General features: G+C 48.4%; 1 protein-coding gene across 1 annotated transcript in view; it reads right to left on the bottom strand.

The window, feature by feature from the left end:
- The window catches only part of OTOA (otoancorin), a 61,141-nt gene that overhangs the window by 30,648 nt on the left and 14,191 nt on the right, over positions 1 to 16,302 (bottom strand). Inside the window, exons 9-16 of the mRNA XM_013049727.2 lie at positions 14,131 to 14,231; positions 11,516 to 11,668; positions 11,123 to 11,134; positions 9,487 to 9,642; positions 6,141 to 6,356; positions 3,988 to 4,155; positions 2,619 to 2,759; positions 178 to 236 (exon numbers count right to left, since the gene is read on the bottom strand). Of these exons, the coding sequence (XP_012905181.2) occupies positions 178 to 236; positions 2,619 to 2,759; positions 3,988 to 4,155; positions 6,141 to 6,356; positions 9,487 to 9,642; positions 11,123 to 11,134; positions 11,516 to 11,668; positions 14,131 to 14,231 (1,006 nt within the window). The remainder of the gene's footprint in view (positions 1 to 177; positions 237 to 2,618; positions 2,760 to 3,987; positions 4,156 to 6,140; positions 6,357 to 9,486; positions 9,643 to 11,122; positions 11,135 to 11,515; positions 11,669 to 14,130; positions 14,232 to 16,302) is intronic.

The following is a 16,302-nucleotide window of genomic DNA, read 5'->3' as shown; positions in this document are numbered from 1 at the left end:
AGGAAGCAAGGAAAAGAGGCGCGTGGGGAGGGGGCAGGGGGGAGGGAAGAAGGGGCAAGAGGAGGCAGGTCTGCTGGGGCAGAGGCTCCGGACCGGGCGGCCCAACTCTCCTTCCCGGGGAATAAGCCTCCAAAGGGCTCATCAGCCCCCAGGCTGAGTAGTACCTCAGGAGCCTACCTCAGGAGCTCCTCGGGCCTTCTGGTCGACGTCGACAGAAGCTCATACAGGAACAAGGCCTGAGGGAAAAGAAGGGTTGCCGCGTGGAAGGAGCCTCACTCCCGCACCGTGAGGCCTTGTGGGGAAGGCACACGATGATCCCATTCTACAGACGGGGACAGGGAAGCCGAACAGGCTAGGTTATTGACCCAGGCCCATACAGTTGCTAGGTGGTAGGGCTGGGATCGGAACCGGCGACGGCAGGACGCGTGCTCTGCTCCCCCCACCTGGAGGACCCCGACTCTAGAACACGGATGAGGAGCAAAGCCGTCGGGCTGCGGGGCTGCGGGTTTATTTCCAACGCTCTGCGAGGGTGCTGATGCGCTGTGTCCGTGTGTCCACAGCGGATCCGCCGTGAAGGGGCTGGACAGCTCCTGGGTCCGCGCCCCCCAGCCAGGGTCCGGGAAGCAAAAGCAGGAGGGAGGGCGGACTAGACCAGGAGGGGCTAGAAAGTACGGTGGATAAAGTAACTCCTGCTTGCAGCACACGCTCCCCTCCGGCCCTGCCAGACGGGCACTCGACAAGAACAATACCTGGTAGGCAGGGGAGCCATTTGTTTTAAGAAACGTAATTTTACAGAACACCTAACTTGCAGATGCGATCACGTATGACATCCATCTATTTTATAGACTCTGAAACTTTGAGCATAATTCCCCAAACAGAATAAATTATGAGCCAGCATGAGACAGAGGCATCTGTGGCGTGGCAGCCAGGCCCAGGAGAAAGCAACAGCCAGGGAGGTAAGTTCCCGAAGCTCTGTGTGTGGCCCCAGACTCTTCCTCAGGAGCAGGATTGGGTTCGGGGACCTCTCCCACCCCAGTCTTGTCATCACGAAGATTCTCTCTCTCCCTCTCCCTCTGCCCATCCCCACTGGACCCCATCCCCCAGCAGGTGCCTACAGGCTCGTGCTCTCTCTCTAAAATAAATAAATCATTTTAAAAAAAAGAAAGAAAAGGGTGCCTGGGTGGCTCAGTCATTGGGCGTCTGCCTTCAGCTCGGGTCATGATCCCGAGGTCCTGGGATCGAGCCCTGCTTCGGGCTTTCTGCTCAGTGGAGAGCCTGCTTCTCCCTCTCCTGCTCCCCACTTCTTGTGTTCCCTCTATCACTGTCAGGTAAATAAATAAAACCTTTAAAAAAAAAAAAAAAAAGAGAGAGAGAAAGAAACTATGCCCATTTCACACTGAGAAAACTGAGGCTGAGCAAGAAGTAGCTCCCCCAGAGTTAATAAATGGCAGTACCCAGATTCAGGCTCAGGTCTCGTCCGACCGACTTCAGCACTACACTGTTCTGTCCCCTGAGTGTAATCACACAAAAATAAATTTCTTTTTACCCAATTAACCTTAAAACAGAACTTTCCCACAAGGCAGGGAGTCAGAAATCCAGGAGTCATCTGGGCACTGTGGTTGTGACATTGTGATTTCTAAGAAGAAATCTGTATTTGGTCTTATCCCCTTTCCTGGCACCAGCCCCTAAAACCCTGGGAATTTCCTAAGTGAGGAGAGCCAGCAAGGCCTCTTTTCTCATGTTAATGATGACTTTTTGAAATCACCTGATGGTGGACGGATGTGGCTGGCAGAACCAAACACAGGACTGGAGGGTTGGAACTTTCCGGGAGGGGAGACAGGCTGGAGACTGAATCAGTCACCAACCGCCAAGGACTTCCTCAAGCATGCGTGACTGATGAAGCATCCATAAAAACCCCAAAGCAGGGCGCCTGGGTGGCTCAGTGGGTTGAAGCGTCTGCCTTAGGCTCAGGTCATGATCCCAGGGTCCTGGGATCAAGCCCCACATCAGGCTCTCTGCTCAGCAGGGAGCCTGCTTCCTCCTCTCTCTCTGCCTGCCTCTCTGCCTACTTGTAATCTCTCTCTGTCAAACAAATAAATAAAATGTTTAAAAACAAAAACAAAAAAAACCAAAGCACCCAGTTCTGAGAGCTTCAAGCTGGCGAGGAGGGGTTGGCTCTAGGCCCATTCCCCAAACCTTGCCCCGTGTATCTCTTCCCTCTGGCTGTTCCCAAGTTACATCCTTTTACAATAAAACGCTGATCTAGTAAGGGAAATGTTTCTCTGAGTTCTGTGAGCCACTCCATCAAGTTAATCACACCAAAGTAAGAGCAGCGCAGTCACTGGAACCTTCGATCTACAGCTGGTAGGTCAGAAGCATGGGGGATGATGACAAGGACTTGTGCCTGGGATCGGACATTGAGGGGTAGGGGGTGTAGGATGGTAGGGCTGAACCCTTACCCTGTGGGATCTGATGCCATCACCAGGCAGACGGAGTCAGAACTGAGTTGAATCACAGGACATCCAACTGATGTCGGAGAATTCCTTGTTGGTGTGGGGAACCCACTCCCCCCAGCATTCACACATCCAAATTGGTATCAGAATCCTCAGTGGTCATACCTGGCTCCTTCGAAGCTCCTTTTCCTTTAGGACTGTGGTGTTAAATCCGGCTTCCCTCCGTAAATCGAAAAGAGATACTTCCTTAAAGAAAGCCCCTTGTATTTCCACAATGTTCGAGGCAGCATCTCCTGTTTCGATCATCTGCCAAGAATGAGGATGAGCAAAATAATCACCTCGTAGAAAGTGTGCTGAGCTCTGGGGGGGGGAGGGGGACCAGGCCCTGTGTCAGTGGTCTCAGACCCCATGAAGCGCACCATCTCCGCTCAGCAACCCCAGGGGGTGGGGGACTATCCTTACCCCATTTTGCAGGTGAGAAAACTGAGGCTTAATAAGCACCTGGTTGTAAGCTGACAAGTAAGACTCAAGCATAAGTCTGTCTTATTCCAGAACCCACACTCTTTGTTTTAACCAGCCGTGCTATTGCTATCTGCAAGCTGTTGGTATTTTAAGCCAAACTTCTTGGGTTTGGTTTCTTAACAGATTTTGCAACTGGTCGCAGCAGGTCCAAGAGAACAGGATGCCCAAAGACCCATCGCCAGGTGAGAAAGGAGAACATAGGTGTGACTTCAGATCAGGAAGGGGCTTTCAGAAGCACTCTGCAAACCTCAGGGTTCATTTTGAGATTTGAAAAACAAACTTTCAAAACATTATCATATCAAGAAACCTAATTTAAGAAAAGTCTTCCAGGGACGCCTGGGTGGCTCAGTCCGTTACGCCTCTGCCTTCAGCTCAGGTCATGATCCCAGGGTCCTGGGATCAGGCTCCCTGCTCAGCCAGGAGTCTGCTTCTCCCTCTGCTGACGGCTTTCTCTGCTTGCCTTCTCCCTTCCTCTTTCCCTCTGACAAATAAATAAATAAAATCTAAAAAGAGAGAGAGAGAGAAGAGAAGAAGTCTTCCGGAGTCAACTGGCTAAGGAAAGCACTGGCGTCTGGGAAGAAATATAGCGTGACCCTTGGGGTGCCTGGGTGGTGCAGTTGGGTAGGTGTCCGACTCTTGGTTCAGGGTCATGATCTCAAGGCCTGCATCAGGCTCAGCTCAGAGTCTGTTTGAGATTCTCTCCCGCTTTCCCTCTGCCCTCCCACTCGTGTTCCCTCTCTAAAATAAATACGTAAATCTAGGGACGAAAGAAAAAAGGAAGAGGGGGAGGGAGGAAGAAAGGAAGAAAGAAGGAAGGAAGGAGAGATGTAGCAGGAGCCAAGGGTCTCTTCCTGGAAAGGAAGGAATGTGGCCCCATGAGGGGAAGGTTCACGAGGCACCCTCACCAAAGGCTGGGCTACCCCCAGCCCTGGGTCAATGGCCCAAAATTACAGCCCCAAACCCCAAAACCACATGCGAACCACATGGCTGAGAACTACATGTCTTCCCTCACCTTGCTGAGGACACCTTGCTTCTGGGCAGGCGACAAGTCGGACACGTGCAAGGAGACAGCGCTTCTCAGGACCTGCAAGAGGTCCCTGCGATCCATGGCGTGGAAGGTCTGGGTGCCCAGCCCAGCCAGCAGCACTCCCATCTGGCTGACGTTGTAGAAAGACGGCACCTGGGAAGACCGGCCGCAAGGACCATGAGGTTCTGCTCTGGTTTCTCACCTGGGAGACTCTCCACAGCGTGCCGGGGATCTGGATGGGAGCCAGGGGCGCCACGGGGAGCAAGACACACGCTGCCTTCCCAGATCTTCCTTCCTTCCCTCAGGAAAGAGAGTCACTATCAAGACACGACACATGAGGCAAGTGCCCTGCCTGGGGCGTCCTATGCTGTCTGAGGCCACAGTGCAAATATCAGAAAGTCATGACCATATACCACAGCTGGCCAGGCAATGGGCTTTTGTGTGTGTGTTGAACTTTGACGAGCTGACTACATTTAAAAATTGGGGAAATTTCCAACAAAATCCAGGTTTTAAAAAAATCTGAACACCAGGCAATACCAGGCCCACATTGGCAACAGTTGGCAAGAACTGACCAGCAGCTGCCCCCTGACGTAAGTTGTGGGGCTCTCAGTTTACCCAGCCTCACCCCCTCATCCATGACCCCCAGGCAGCTCACTTTTCTCATGATGTCTCGTGACATAGCAAAGCCCCACGCTCATCCATCTCCACGTAGAAGCTTTGAGTTGGAAAAAATGTTTCAGGATATGGGTCTGATATTTTACAACAAATAAGATTGTGGGTGTCTGCCCCTTCAGAAACTCTACTTGTTTTGTCTCCTTCCTTGAGAGTAAAGATGCCAGATGGTTTTCCATATAATCAAGGCCATTCATTCCTTAGCTCTGCAAAAAGCCAGTGGGATGGTTTGGTGTTGTGCTCTGTAGAATGGACAGTCTCTACCGTCCTCAAGGAAGGCACGAGCTTTTGAGCTCTTGGCTTCTTCATAACGACAGCCTCACCTCTCTGCAGGAAAATATGGACACTAGGAAAGAGACAAGCTATTTTGTCCAGGGCTGGGAGGAGCAAGACAGGCTCCCTCAGCTCCCTGAAATCAAGTGCCCGTTGAACTGTGCAAGTAAACTCACGGGGCCCCAGTCAAAACAGAGAAGGGCTGCCAAGCCTTCGAACTAAATTGTCCCCTACAAAGGACAAGAGGAAAGGGCTAGCTGTGGCCTTGAGTCAGAAAGGCAGTTAGCATGGGACTTAAGCAAGCAGACTCTGACTCTGCAGACTCTGAAGTCAGACATCCTGGGTTCAATCCCAGCTGTGTCCCTTTTAGGGGACCCTGGCAATTCCCTTATACAATCTGTGCCTCTTGTGAATGACATGGAAAATGAAGGTTATAACACACTACTAACCTCAAACGGTTGTTGAGAACATTGAACAATTAACTCACTTAGACCCGAACCTGGGACACAAGCAGCACGTAATGAGTATCTGTTATTATTGTCATTTTGGAATCGGTCTCTAGTCCAGTCCTCATGAACTAGCCTGCACCCCAGGACATGGCTATGGACAGAAAGAGCAGGACATCCAAAATGTTTAGGGACTCGGGGCTCTGGAGCCCCTTCTACTGAGCCCAGGGCAGAGAGATGATTTCCGCAGCAAAAATGACTCACTTCCCTCCCCAGGAACATGAGGACATGGACTAAGGCTCCCGCCACCTCCAAACAAGACCTCCTTCTTTGCCACCCAAGATGACTAAAATAGCTTATCTTTCGTCTCAGCGTGAGGGATACGTTCTCAGGCTCGACAACAAGCAAGGAAATCCCGGCATGGGTCCCAAGCTTTGTGAAAAAACACAGGAGCTACCATTCACTGAGCTTACACTCCAGGTCACATGCTCCAACCTCTTCCTGTGGGCTGACCCACAGAAACCTCGCAGCCATCCTAAGGAGAGGTGCTATCACTATCCCCATCCTACAAATAGGGAAACTGAGGCAAAAATAAGGTAAGCCGACTGTCCAGGGTCCCGCAGCTAGTAAACGGCAGAGTGGGTCCTCTCTGGCACCATCTTCGTACTGACGGGCTGTCCTTGCTGTGTGTCACTGGCCCTTGGGCCTCAGAGCATTAAAAAAAAAGAGTTCAAAGCTCCAACTGACCTTCTCATGGGCCAGGTATTTGGCAGACAAGATGATGGCCTGGCTCTTGGCCCAGCCTGAGACCTGGTTGAGGGTAGAGATGGCGCCATGCACAGCCTCGGGGGAGAGGGATTCCAGCTGAGTGGGGGTCAAGCCCACAACCGCATCCGACAAAGAGCCCAGAGTCTCATTGAGGGTCTGGTTCTCCGTGGCGATGTCCAGGAGGTCGGCTTTGAGCTAGAAGGGAAGCAAGCCGGCATGAGGGTGGATACCAAGCTGGACAGTGGCGCCCTCTGCCTACGCCCTGGGGTAGTGACCACACCCTGCCCCGCCCTGCCCAGTTGAGCTCTGGCCAGTGAGTCGCCCCAGTGAGAGTGAAAAAACACAGGAGAGCATCACCCAGTGAGAGCACCACCTCCTCTGGCCTTGACCTTAATATGCTGCAAATTCACTTTGTAGTTCAGTTAAATATTAATTTGCTATTAAATCAACCTTGAAACATGGCAGAAGGAAATTGTGTCCACTTTGTCTATATAAGTCGACCACCTTCTCATAGCATCTATTGTCCTTCTGTGACCCTGAACTCTGCATCCATTTACATGGCTGGTTTTCTTTCATAAAACATCCAACATTATATAATTATATATATATATATATATGTAAAATATATACTATATATAAAAATATACAGATAATACAGATAATATATATATATATATATAATATAATCGTGTAAAAATAATTTTCAACATTAACAAGAAAGTAAAAGGCTCCTGATACTCCTACTTCATAAAAATAACCATGATTAGGGGTGCCTGGGTGGCTCAGTTTGTTAAGAAGTTGACTCTTGCTTTTGGTTCAGGTCATGATCTCAAGGTCCTGGGACGCAGCCCCATTCAGGCACCCTGCTCAGCAGGAATCTGCTTCTCCCTCTGCCTCTCCCCCCGCCCAGCCCCGACCCCTCACTCATGCTCATTCTCTTTCTCTCTCAAATAAATACTTATCTTTATTTTTTTTTAAAGATTTATTTATTTATTTGACAGAGAGAGATTACAAGTAGGCAGAGAGGCAGGCAGAGAGAGAGAGGAGGAAGCAGGCTCCCTGCTGAGCAGAGAGCCCGATGCGGGACTCGATCCCAGGACCCTGAGATCATGACCTGAGCCGAAGGCAGCGGCTTAACCCACTGAGCCACCCAGGCACCCTAAATACTTATCTTTAAAAAAAAAAAAATGTAAACTACAGCATGTCGCTTTCACGTGGTTGTACTATGAACAGAAACACAATTTTCTGTATTTTTTACTTAGGTCTTACACAGATTTTCACTCTTCTGGGATTGCCTTAATAATGATTTCATTATCCTATGCCTCTCTAGTTAAGTGTGTTTCCTAACCACAGTAAAGAAGGTGATAAAGTTACTGCTTGTAACATGACCTCTGTATCAAAAAATGAGAACGGTGCATGTTTTAACATCTGAAGTTGCAGGAAGGCTATATTCCTATCAGAAGTGTGCACCGAGTGTACCAGGCCGAACTGAAATGGCCACTGGGGGGCAGCAGAGTGAAGTGGAAGAAAGCGTTCATAGCCCCTGGTTGTCCGAATTCCTCGGCTCTCCTTCCCAGCGGCTCAGCTCCCATATCTGTAAGACCAAGGCAAGCTCTTGAGCAGGGCTTGTCAAAAAGCACTGTGGTCCTAGACCAGCACCATGACCCGGAACCTTGTTAGAAATGCAGATTCTCAGGCTCTACCCAGGTCCTTCTGAACCAGAGATCCTGAGCAGGAGGCCCGGCAACCAGCATTTTAACAAACCCTCCAGGTGATTCTCATGTACCCTCTGGTCTGGGAAGCAATGAGCTAGGTGATCCCAAAGGCTAATCTTATATCTTAATTGTGTTGGACTTTCTTGGTCAGGGCGGTCACCGCTTAGGCCTATGGCTTTAAAATCACATTCAGGGGAGCCTGGGTGGCTCAGTGGGTTAAGCCGCTGCCTTTGGCTCGGGTCATGATCCCAGGGTCCTGGAATTGAGCCCTGCATCGGCCTCTCTGCTCAGCCGGGAGCCTGCTTCCTTCTCTCTCTCTCTCTCTGCCTGCCTCTCTGCCTGCTTCTGATCTCTCTCTGTCAAATAAATAAATAAAATCTTTAAAAAAATAAATAAAATCACATTCCTTTTTTGATGTTTGGTTTGAGTTGGCTTCGGAGGGATTCTTTCCCTTGAAAATAAAAACATGCACTGGTCAGGATCATAATGACTATTTTCAATGTCAGACGGGACTGGGGATTTTATAGTTGCGTGTGAAAAACTACTATGGAATTACTTGGCATTATCAAAATTTTCTTTCTTTTTTTTTTTTTAAACTTTAAGTAGGCTACTTTCCCACCCTGGGACTTGAACTCATGGTCCTGAGATTAAGGGTTGCATGTTCTACTCTGAGCCAGCCAGGTGCCCCAAACTTTTAATATTGTTTTCATATCATCTTTTTAATTAAAAAAAAAGGGGGGGGGGCTAAAAAACACAAGAGAAGCCAGGCAGAACTGACACTTGAAGGGAAGGAAAGAGAGAGGGGTGGCGGGAGAGGGACAGCGAGAATGTCTGTGCCAGAACTTCCGCCTAAGAACTCCGTAAATACCCAGTAATCAGCGCTCTCAACCTTGGCTGCACTGGAATCACGTGAGGACCTTTTGAAACATACCCTCCCCCGGCCACAGCACGGACCAATACCTACAGAGCCCCCGGGGACGGAGCTGGTGGGGTGCTACCAGGGCAGACCCAGGTCTGAGAGCCCTGTGTTATCTCCTTCAGTTCCAGGCACAGTCACCGGAGCAGCTGCTTCAGCACGGCTTGGATGTTTGCTAGAAGTGCAGTGCCTGGGGACGCCTGGGTAGCTCAGTTGCTTAAGCGTCTGCCTGCAGCTCAGGTCCTGATTCCAGAGTCCTGGGATCGAACCCTGCATCAGGCTCTCTGCTCAGCGGGGAGCCCACTTCTCTTCCCTCTCCCTTGGCCCCTCTGTCCGCTTGTGCCCTCCCGCAAATAAACAAATAAAATCTTTACTAAAAGAAAGAAGTACAATCTCCACTCAGGGCTCTGCTCAGACCCACTGAATGAGAATCCACACTGACGATCCCAAGCAATCCATACGCACAGCTGAGTTCAAGGCGGCCACTCTGAATTTTGATCTGTCCCAGGTTTTCCCTTCTACTGCTTTATGTCATTTCTTCCCATTTTAAGCTCATCCCAGGACTCAGGATGCCATCTGCTGTGGCTGGACCTGGATCCTGAGTCAGCTGATGTGTTTTTTCCTCAAAGGCCAGGCAAGACTCTGCTCCCCATTTCTCCAGCCACTTCCCCAGGGCCCTGTACCCCCATGGCACCTTCTGAACCCCAGCCTGGAAGCCCCTCAGGCGGCTACACTTGATCATCTGGTGCAGGAGGACTTGGGCCACGGCGGCGTCCAGCAAATCCAGGTCATCGTAGAAACAGACCAGCAGCCCCAGCCTGTGTGGGAAGATAAGGGTGCTGGCGGGGGGCTCAGAGCTGCGGGCCACAACCACAGCCCTGTCCCACACAGAACCAAGAGTCATGGTCAGAGCAGCTACTGTGTGCCAGGATTATGCTGAGCCCTGTGCCCGGATCACCCCATCACAGCAGCCCTACGAGGCAGATGATCTGATTAGCCCCATTTCACGGAAGGGCAAACAGAGTCAGAGCAGTTAAGTTAGTTGCCCAAGACAAGGAGTGGAGCCAGGACTTAAATCTAGACCCATCCAACTACACCGTCTCTCTTCCCAGGGCACTCGGGGACATAAGGAATGTGGGATGCTGAGTCAGCCACAGGAAAGTCCCCATTTTTCACATGGAGATATAGGGTTTGCTCCCCTCAGAGCAATCTCTGAGGCAGATTATTTCCAGCATCGTTTACAACTTATACCCCTAGATGATGATGACCTCAAAAGGAAAAAAAAAGACAGGAAGCGGGGTAGTATAAGGGCAGAGGTGGGATCTGAACCCTGGTCTAGCTGGGAACACTGTACTTCGTGGGTAAGAGCATAGCTTAGGCCAACAAGATTGAAGCCCAGCTGCCTAGGATGTTTGATCCAATAAGCTACTTAATTTCTCTGCAAAGCTGCTGCATGCATAGTTGATCAGTCCACATTATGTACTACTGTACAGGGTGACCCTGTCTCTCTGGGCCTTTAGTAAAAAGGAGGTTGACTTTGTTCATCATAGCACATCACAATAACTATGATGAACGGAGGAATCAGGAGTACCGTGAGAGTTTAATGAGTACACTTGCTGGTAGACACCAGATGCTCCTTCATTAATGGATGCTCTTAGAGTCCGTATGAAATCTATCCAATTTTGCATGAGTGGACCACCTGGTTGACCATGCTCCACCTGGATCGACCCTCTCAGAAAGACACTGACATGCTCAGATATGTCCACGGGAGAGCAATCAGGTCAGCAGAAGGATCTGAAAATGTGTCAGATGAGAAACGACGCAGAGCACATGAAGACTGAATATTTATAACCATGTTAAGAATAACTAACATTTCTTGAGCTCTTACTATGTGGCAGGCGTGCACAATCCTTACAAGGACCTGAGTGAGGCAGGCAGATTATTATCTCCCATTTTACAGATGGGGAAATGGAGGCACAGAGAGGTGAACTGACGCAGCCAAAAATCACACAACTTGTAAGTGGCAGAGCCCGGATTATACCCGGGAAGTCTGGCCCCAGGTCCTGTGTTCTTAACCACCAAGCTATTTTTGTAGGACCATAGAAAAAGGGAACCCATGCTTATGGGTAAAGATTACTAGGGGTGGGGGGAGAAAGTTTGATAGTTTCATAGAAGAACATTCTCTACACGTGGCCTTGAGAGACAGAGAGATGGTGAGACAATGCTGGATCCCTCCCCACTAACATCCAAACCCTTTCTGGGGTTATCAAGCCCACAGCTCCCCCGCCCTGCCCTGCAGGAAGTCATTCCTGGAGGATCATGGTACACACTAAATTCCAGAGCTGACGTCATCTGTGGTCCTCCCCCTGAGAATCTGGATAGCAAGAGGTTCACAAATATGGGCACCCAAAAGCTCGACCCACCCTAATGGAAGCTACACATTGACCTTGGAATGGATTGAGCACCGAGTATTTAAGTTCTTCTCTTTCCGTGCTCAGAGCTGGTTGCCTCAAATGCCTGGCACAGGAGAGGTTCAGAAAGAATTTGTTCCACCCCACCGAAGGGTGTTTTTTGGGGGAAATACCTCGCCTCACATGCACAGAGACATGGGGGTATTTAAAGAGACGGGCCAGCAGCCTCCCTTCCCTCCCAGGGCCCTCTGATGCTCAGAGGAAGCTGGTGCTTCCATCACATTTGGGGAAACAACTCAGAGGACCCAGAGCCCTTGCCCCTTGCCTGTGGATGGTGGAGGTGTTCCTCATGTCAAAGCTGGAGGAGCTGATCCTCTCCAGAAACGCCTGGGCCAGTTCGGGCGTGATGTCATAAACCGTGTCCAGCTGCTTGGTGGCATTGTCATAGCTGATGAACAGCCCAATCTGGTGGACAAGGACAGGAAGCCTGGTGGGGAGGGCTGACTTGGCCCCAAGCAGCACCCCCCCCCAGCTGGTGGTCCGCGCTGTGCCCCATCTCAGAGACTCAGTTCCCCTGGTCACTGATTTCTTTTTTTTTTAAATTCATTTTTAAAAAATTTTTTATAAACATATAATGTATTATTAGCCCCAGTAGTACAGGTCTGTGAATTGCCAGGTTTACATACTTAATGGCACTCACCATAGCACATACCCTCCCCAGTGTCCATAACCCCACCCCCCTCTCCCTATCCCCTCCCTCTGGCAACCCTCAGTTTGTTTTGTGAGATTAAGAGTCTCTTATGGGTTGTCTCTCTCCCGATCCCATCTTGTTTCATTCATTCTTCTCCTACCCCCAAACCCCCCACGTTGCATCTCCACTTCCTCATATCAGGGAGATCATATGATAGTTGTCTTTCTCCGATTGACTTATTTCGCTAAGCATAATACCCTCTAGTTCCATCCATGTCATCACTAATGGCAAGATTTCATTTCTTTTGATGGCTGCATAGTATTCCACTGTGTATATATACCACATCTTCCTTATCCATTCATCTGTTGATGGACATCTAGGTTCTTTCCATAGTTTGGCTATTATGGACATCGCTGCTATAAACATTCAGGTGCATATACCCGTTCGGATCACTATGTTTGTACCTTTAGGGTAAATACCCAGTTGTCACTGATTTCTCAACACTCTGTAATAACTGTTTTGGCTTCCTCCTTAACCCAACACTTAGGAAAATGTTCTATTTTAGTATCTGAGCCATTGAACTCTTTGAAAGCTAATGTTTGCACATTTCTTTGTAGATTTGTTATGTAGAGGTCAGAGACGGCAGTCCCCAAATGTTGCACTTTGGGGCATCAGGGGTTTTTTTAATAGATGAATGAGTTTACAAATGGGTGTTGGGTGATGAAAAAGAGTATGTGCTCCCTTGGTAAGATACAAAGATAGAGAAAGATAGAGATATATAGATTCAACTGTATTAAATATACCATTCAGGTTCTTTCTCCTCTTGTTCATTTTCTGCCTAGTGTCCAAGGATGTCAAGCCGAAGTTTCCTATCCTTCTATGCACTGTTATTCTGTGCTCATGAAGTTGTCTCTCTCTTGTGGATTCTACTCTGTCCACATAAAATTCCCTCTTAGTGTTGGTATCCTGTGGCTTTACTTCCCTTGTCTACACTTTTAGAAGATGAAGAAAAGCTTCAAGTGACCTCCTGACCTTAGAAACTCCTCCGCAGGTGTCCAGCTTCCTAACAATTTAATCTCCATCTAACTTCCAGAAGTTCACTCAATATTGGGAGAGTGAAACTGAGGTTTAATCCACTTTATAACTGAGGATTATAAAATTGAAAGATGTTTGAAATAGTCTCAGCCTCCTAGGTTAAAAAGAGGAACCTAGATAAGTCAACTGTACTTCAATTAAAAGTTCTAAAAATTTTTCTTAAAAAGAAGAACCTGGTGGGGGGGGCCTGCGCAGCTCAGTTGGTTAAGTGTCTGCCTTTGTCTCGGGTCATGATCCCAGGGTCCGGGGATCGAGTCCTGCATTGGGGTCCCTGCTCAGATGCGAGCCTGCTTCTCTCTCTGCCCCTCCCCCTCCACGTGCCTGTGCTCTCTCTCTCTCTCTCTCTGTCCTCAAAAAATAAATAAATAAAATCTTTAAAAAAGAAAAAGAAGAACCTGGTTCTGCATCCGGTTTCACAATAAGAAGACACTGTTGGATCAACTTGCCCTTGAGCAAGCCAGTCTTGTGATACAAACACTTCTCTCACTGGCCAGAAAAAAGTCAAGGCACACATGATAAAAACTGAATGCAAGCCCCAAAGTCTTTATGAATGCCTCCCTGTTGGAAGCATCTTTGGAGGCTGCATTCCAGTATCGTGATGTTCAAGGAACTCTGGTGTCACGGGGTCAACATCAGGAGGAAAGAGACAGGCTGACCAGTGAGTGAAAGGAACCTTAGAATGTGTACATTTCTCAACTGTAGACTCTATTGTTAAAACCCAACCAGTAGACTCTATGGTTAAAACCCAACCAGTGCTCATGCTGAAATGGCGATATAGACGTTGTTATAAATGGAAGTCTCTAGTAATCCTTGGCCTTTCTTGAATACAAAAATACCCTAAAATGATTCTTGGTTCACAGCCAACATTTTCTTTATGCCATGTTTGTCACCTCAGAGCTATCTTGGTTGTCTACAATTCCCGTTCTTTTCTTGGCTCGTCTACCCTAAACACAATCTGATGACGGGCCGCTTGAGACCTCATCCCAAGAGTTCTCTTCAAAGATTCTAGATATACTGGCTGAGGAGGGTATCCAATTTTCCAGAGCACCTTGACTGGCTGGCTGAACACGAGCGGTTTAGAGCACACCCTTCCCAGGATGGCGTGCAGATGGGGGCGGGGAAATGTACGTTTCCCACTTACTTCTACAGGACTGATTTTTGCAATTTCTTCAAACGATAGGTGAACCATGTATCTGCCCAAAATCCATAAGTTTTCTGCACTGACCCATGAAACAGAGTCATCTGCAAAAAAAATAAATAAATGGAGAAATGTATAAATAAATTAAATAAATAGGTAGATAGATAGATAATGGCCTCTGCCTGGTATGTCATAGTCAAAAATATCTTTGATATCAGGACCTCCTTCTTGTGTTCATTCATTCATTCAACAACCATTCACAGACAGCCTCCTACCTGTAAGACTTTACACTACACCTTGGCATTGTGTGGGTGGCATTTTGGGGAAAAGGTAGGAACAGGGGAGTGTTTACAGGGCACAGTGACTCCATCACCAAGAGCTGTTGCAAAAAGCCAGGGGCAATGACTCTCATGCCCAGATGAGATGGTGAAGTCAGCTGCTGTGTGAACTGAGTCACAAGCACAACATTCGCAGGGTGCCTGGGTAGCTCAGTGGGTGAAAGCGTCTGCCTTCGGCTCGGGTCATGATCCCAGGGTCCTGGAATCGAGCCCCGCATCTGCTTCCTCCTCTCTCTGCCTGCTTCTCTGCCTACTTGTGATCTCTGTCTGTCAAATGAATAACTAAAATCTTTTTTAAAAATTAAATTAAATTAAATTTAAAAAAAGAACAACAAGATGCCTCCTAGCCCAAGAGTCAGAACCATTGGGGTGAGCACAGGTGAACACCCTAGGACCCCCTAGATGACATGTGACTTGGTTATTAGAAGGGCTGGTCCCAGAGGGCTAGAGAACTGGGCAAGAGGGGGCTGGGGGAGAACCACTCAATCCATCAGGAACCAAGCTGAGTTGTTAGAGTTAAATTAATTATAGAACATAAACCGTATTTCGGCAGACCAAGGATCCGGAAGGCCGGGATTTTTTTTAACACCCAAAGTATTCCCAGTTACCTCGAGGAACTTCATGAAAAATAAAAAGCTTAAAGTCTAAGTAGAATTCGTTTTAATTCACTTTAGTAGAATAACGAAACATAGCACGGAGGAATTTTAGAAGGAAAGTCTGTCTCTCATTAAATTCTGGCAATGAGGTCCCAGGAAGTCTAGAGGCCGAGCAGCTCTTCTCGGGGTTACGCACTGGGAGATGCAGATTTCTGGAGGCCGTGAACATGCATCAGGCAGAGTGAAGTGTGCTACACACTGAAGGCATTGATTATTCTGTTGTTGAATGCTCCTTATACACAAATCTCAAAGCTTAATTCCAGGAAAAGGACTGATTGGCCCTCACTACACTCCAATCTCACAGGCTTCCTTTAGTTTCTCTGAAACACTAAGCCCATTCCCACTCCCAGGCCTTTGTGCTTGCTGTTCCCCCGGCCTGCAACATCTTTCCCCCAGAGCCTCACAGGACCCATTCCATTTCCCATTTTGGTCTCAATTCAAACTTTTGTAGAAGCTGTGAACTCGGTTTTTACACTTCTACATGGTTGGAAGTCACATCAAAAGAAGACGGTTGTGGCATATGACAATTGTGAAATGCCAGTGTGAGGGCCAGTAAGTAAGGCTCGAGGGGACACAGCCATGCCTGCTCACCTGTGGGCATTATCTTCTTTAGCACCAGGATAACAGCATTGCCTCGTTGAGCCACACTATAGGCCCACAAAGCCTGAGACATCCACTCTGACCCTTAATAGAAAACAAGGGCCAGGGTGCTGGGTGGCTCAGTGGGTTAAAGCCTCTGCCTTCAGCTCAGGTCATGATCCCAGGGTCTCGGGATCAAGCGCAATATCAGGGTCTCTGCTCGGTGGGGAGCCTGCTTCTCCCCCTCTCTCTCTCTGCCTGCCTCTCTGCCTACTTGTGATCTCTGTCAAATAAATACACAAAATCTTAAAAAAAAATAAAATAAAATAAAAAGAGGGTCAAGCCCTGTTCTGGTCAAAAGCGCTAAGCCTTTCCACGGCATTTATCCATTTCATTTTATTTTCTTCATATCACCTACTGATCCCTGACTCTCTGTGTGTGCACGTGCGCTCGCTCTCTCTCTCACTAATTTGCTGGTTTAAAACTTCTCTCCACCTACCCTCCTCCAATACAATAAGAGCTCTCTCAGACAGAGACTTTGGCTTCTTTTCCTCTGTGTCTCCAGTAGCTGACACACGGTAGGATTTGCTAAGTGTTTAAAA

The sequence above is a fragment of the Mustela putorius genome, unplaced genomic scaffold, assembly GCF_011764305.1.
Source record: "Mustela putorius furo isolate JIRA1106 unplaced genomic scaffold, ASM1176430v1.1 tig00004041_pilon_pilon_pilon, whole genome shotgun sequence".
Lineage (NCBI taxonomy): Eukaryota > Metazoa > Chordata > Mammalia > Carnivora > Mustelidae > Mustela > Mustela putorius.
This window is presented reverse-complemented; position numbering and strand designations above follow the sequence as displayed.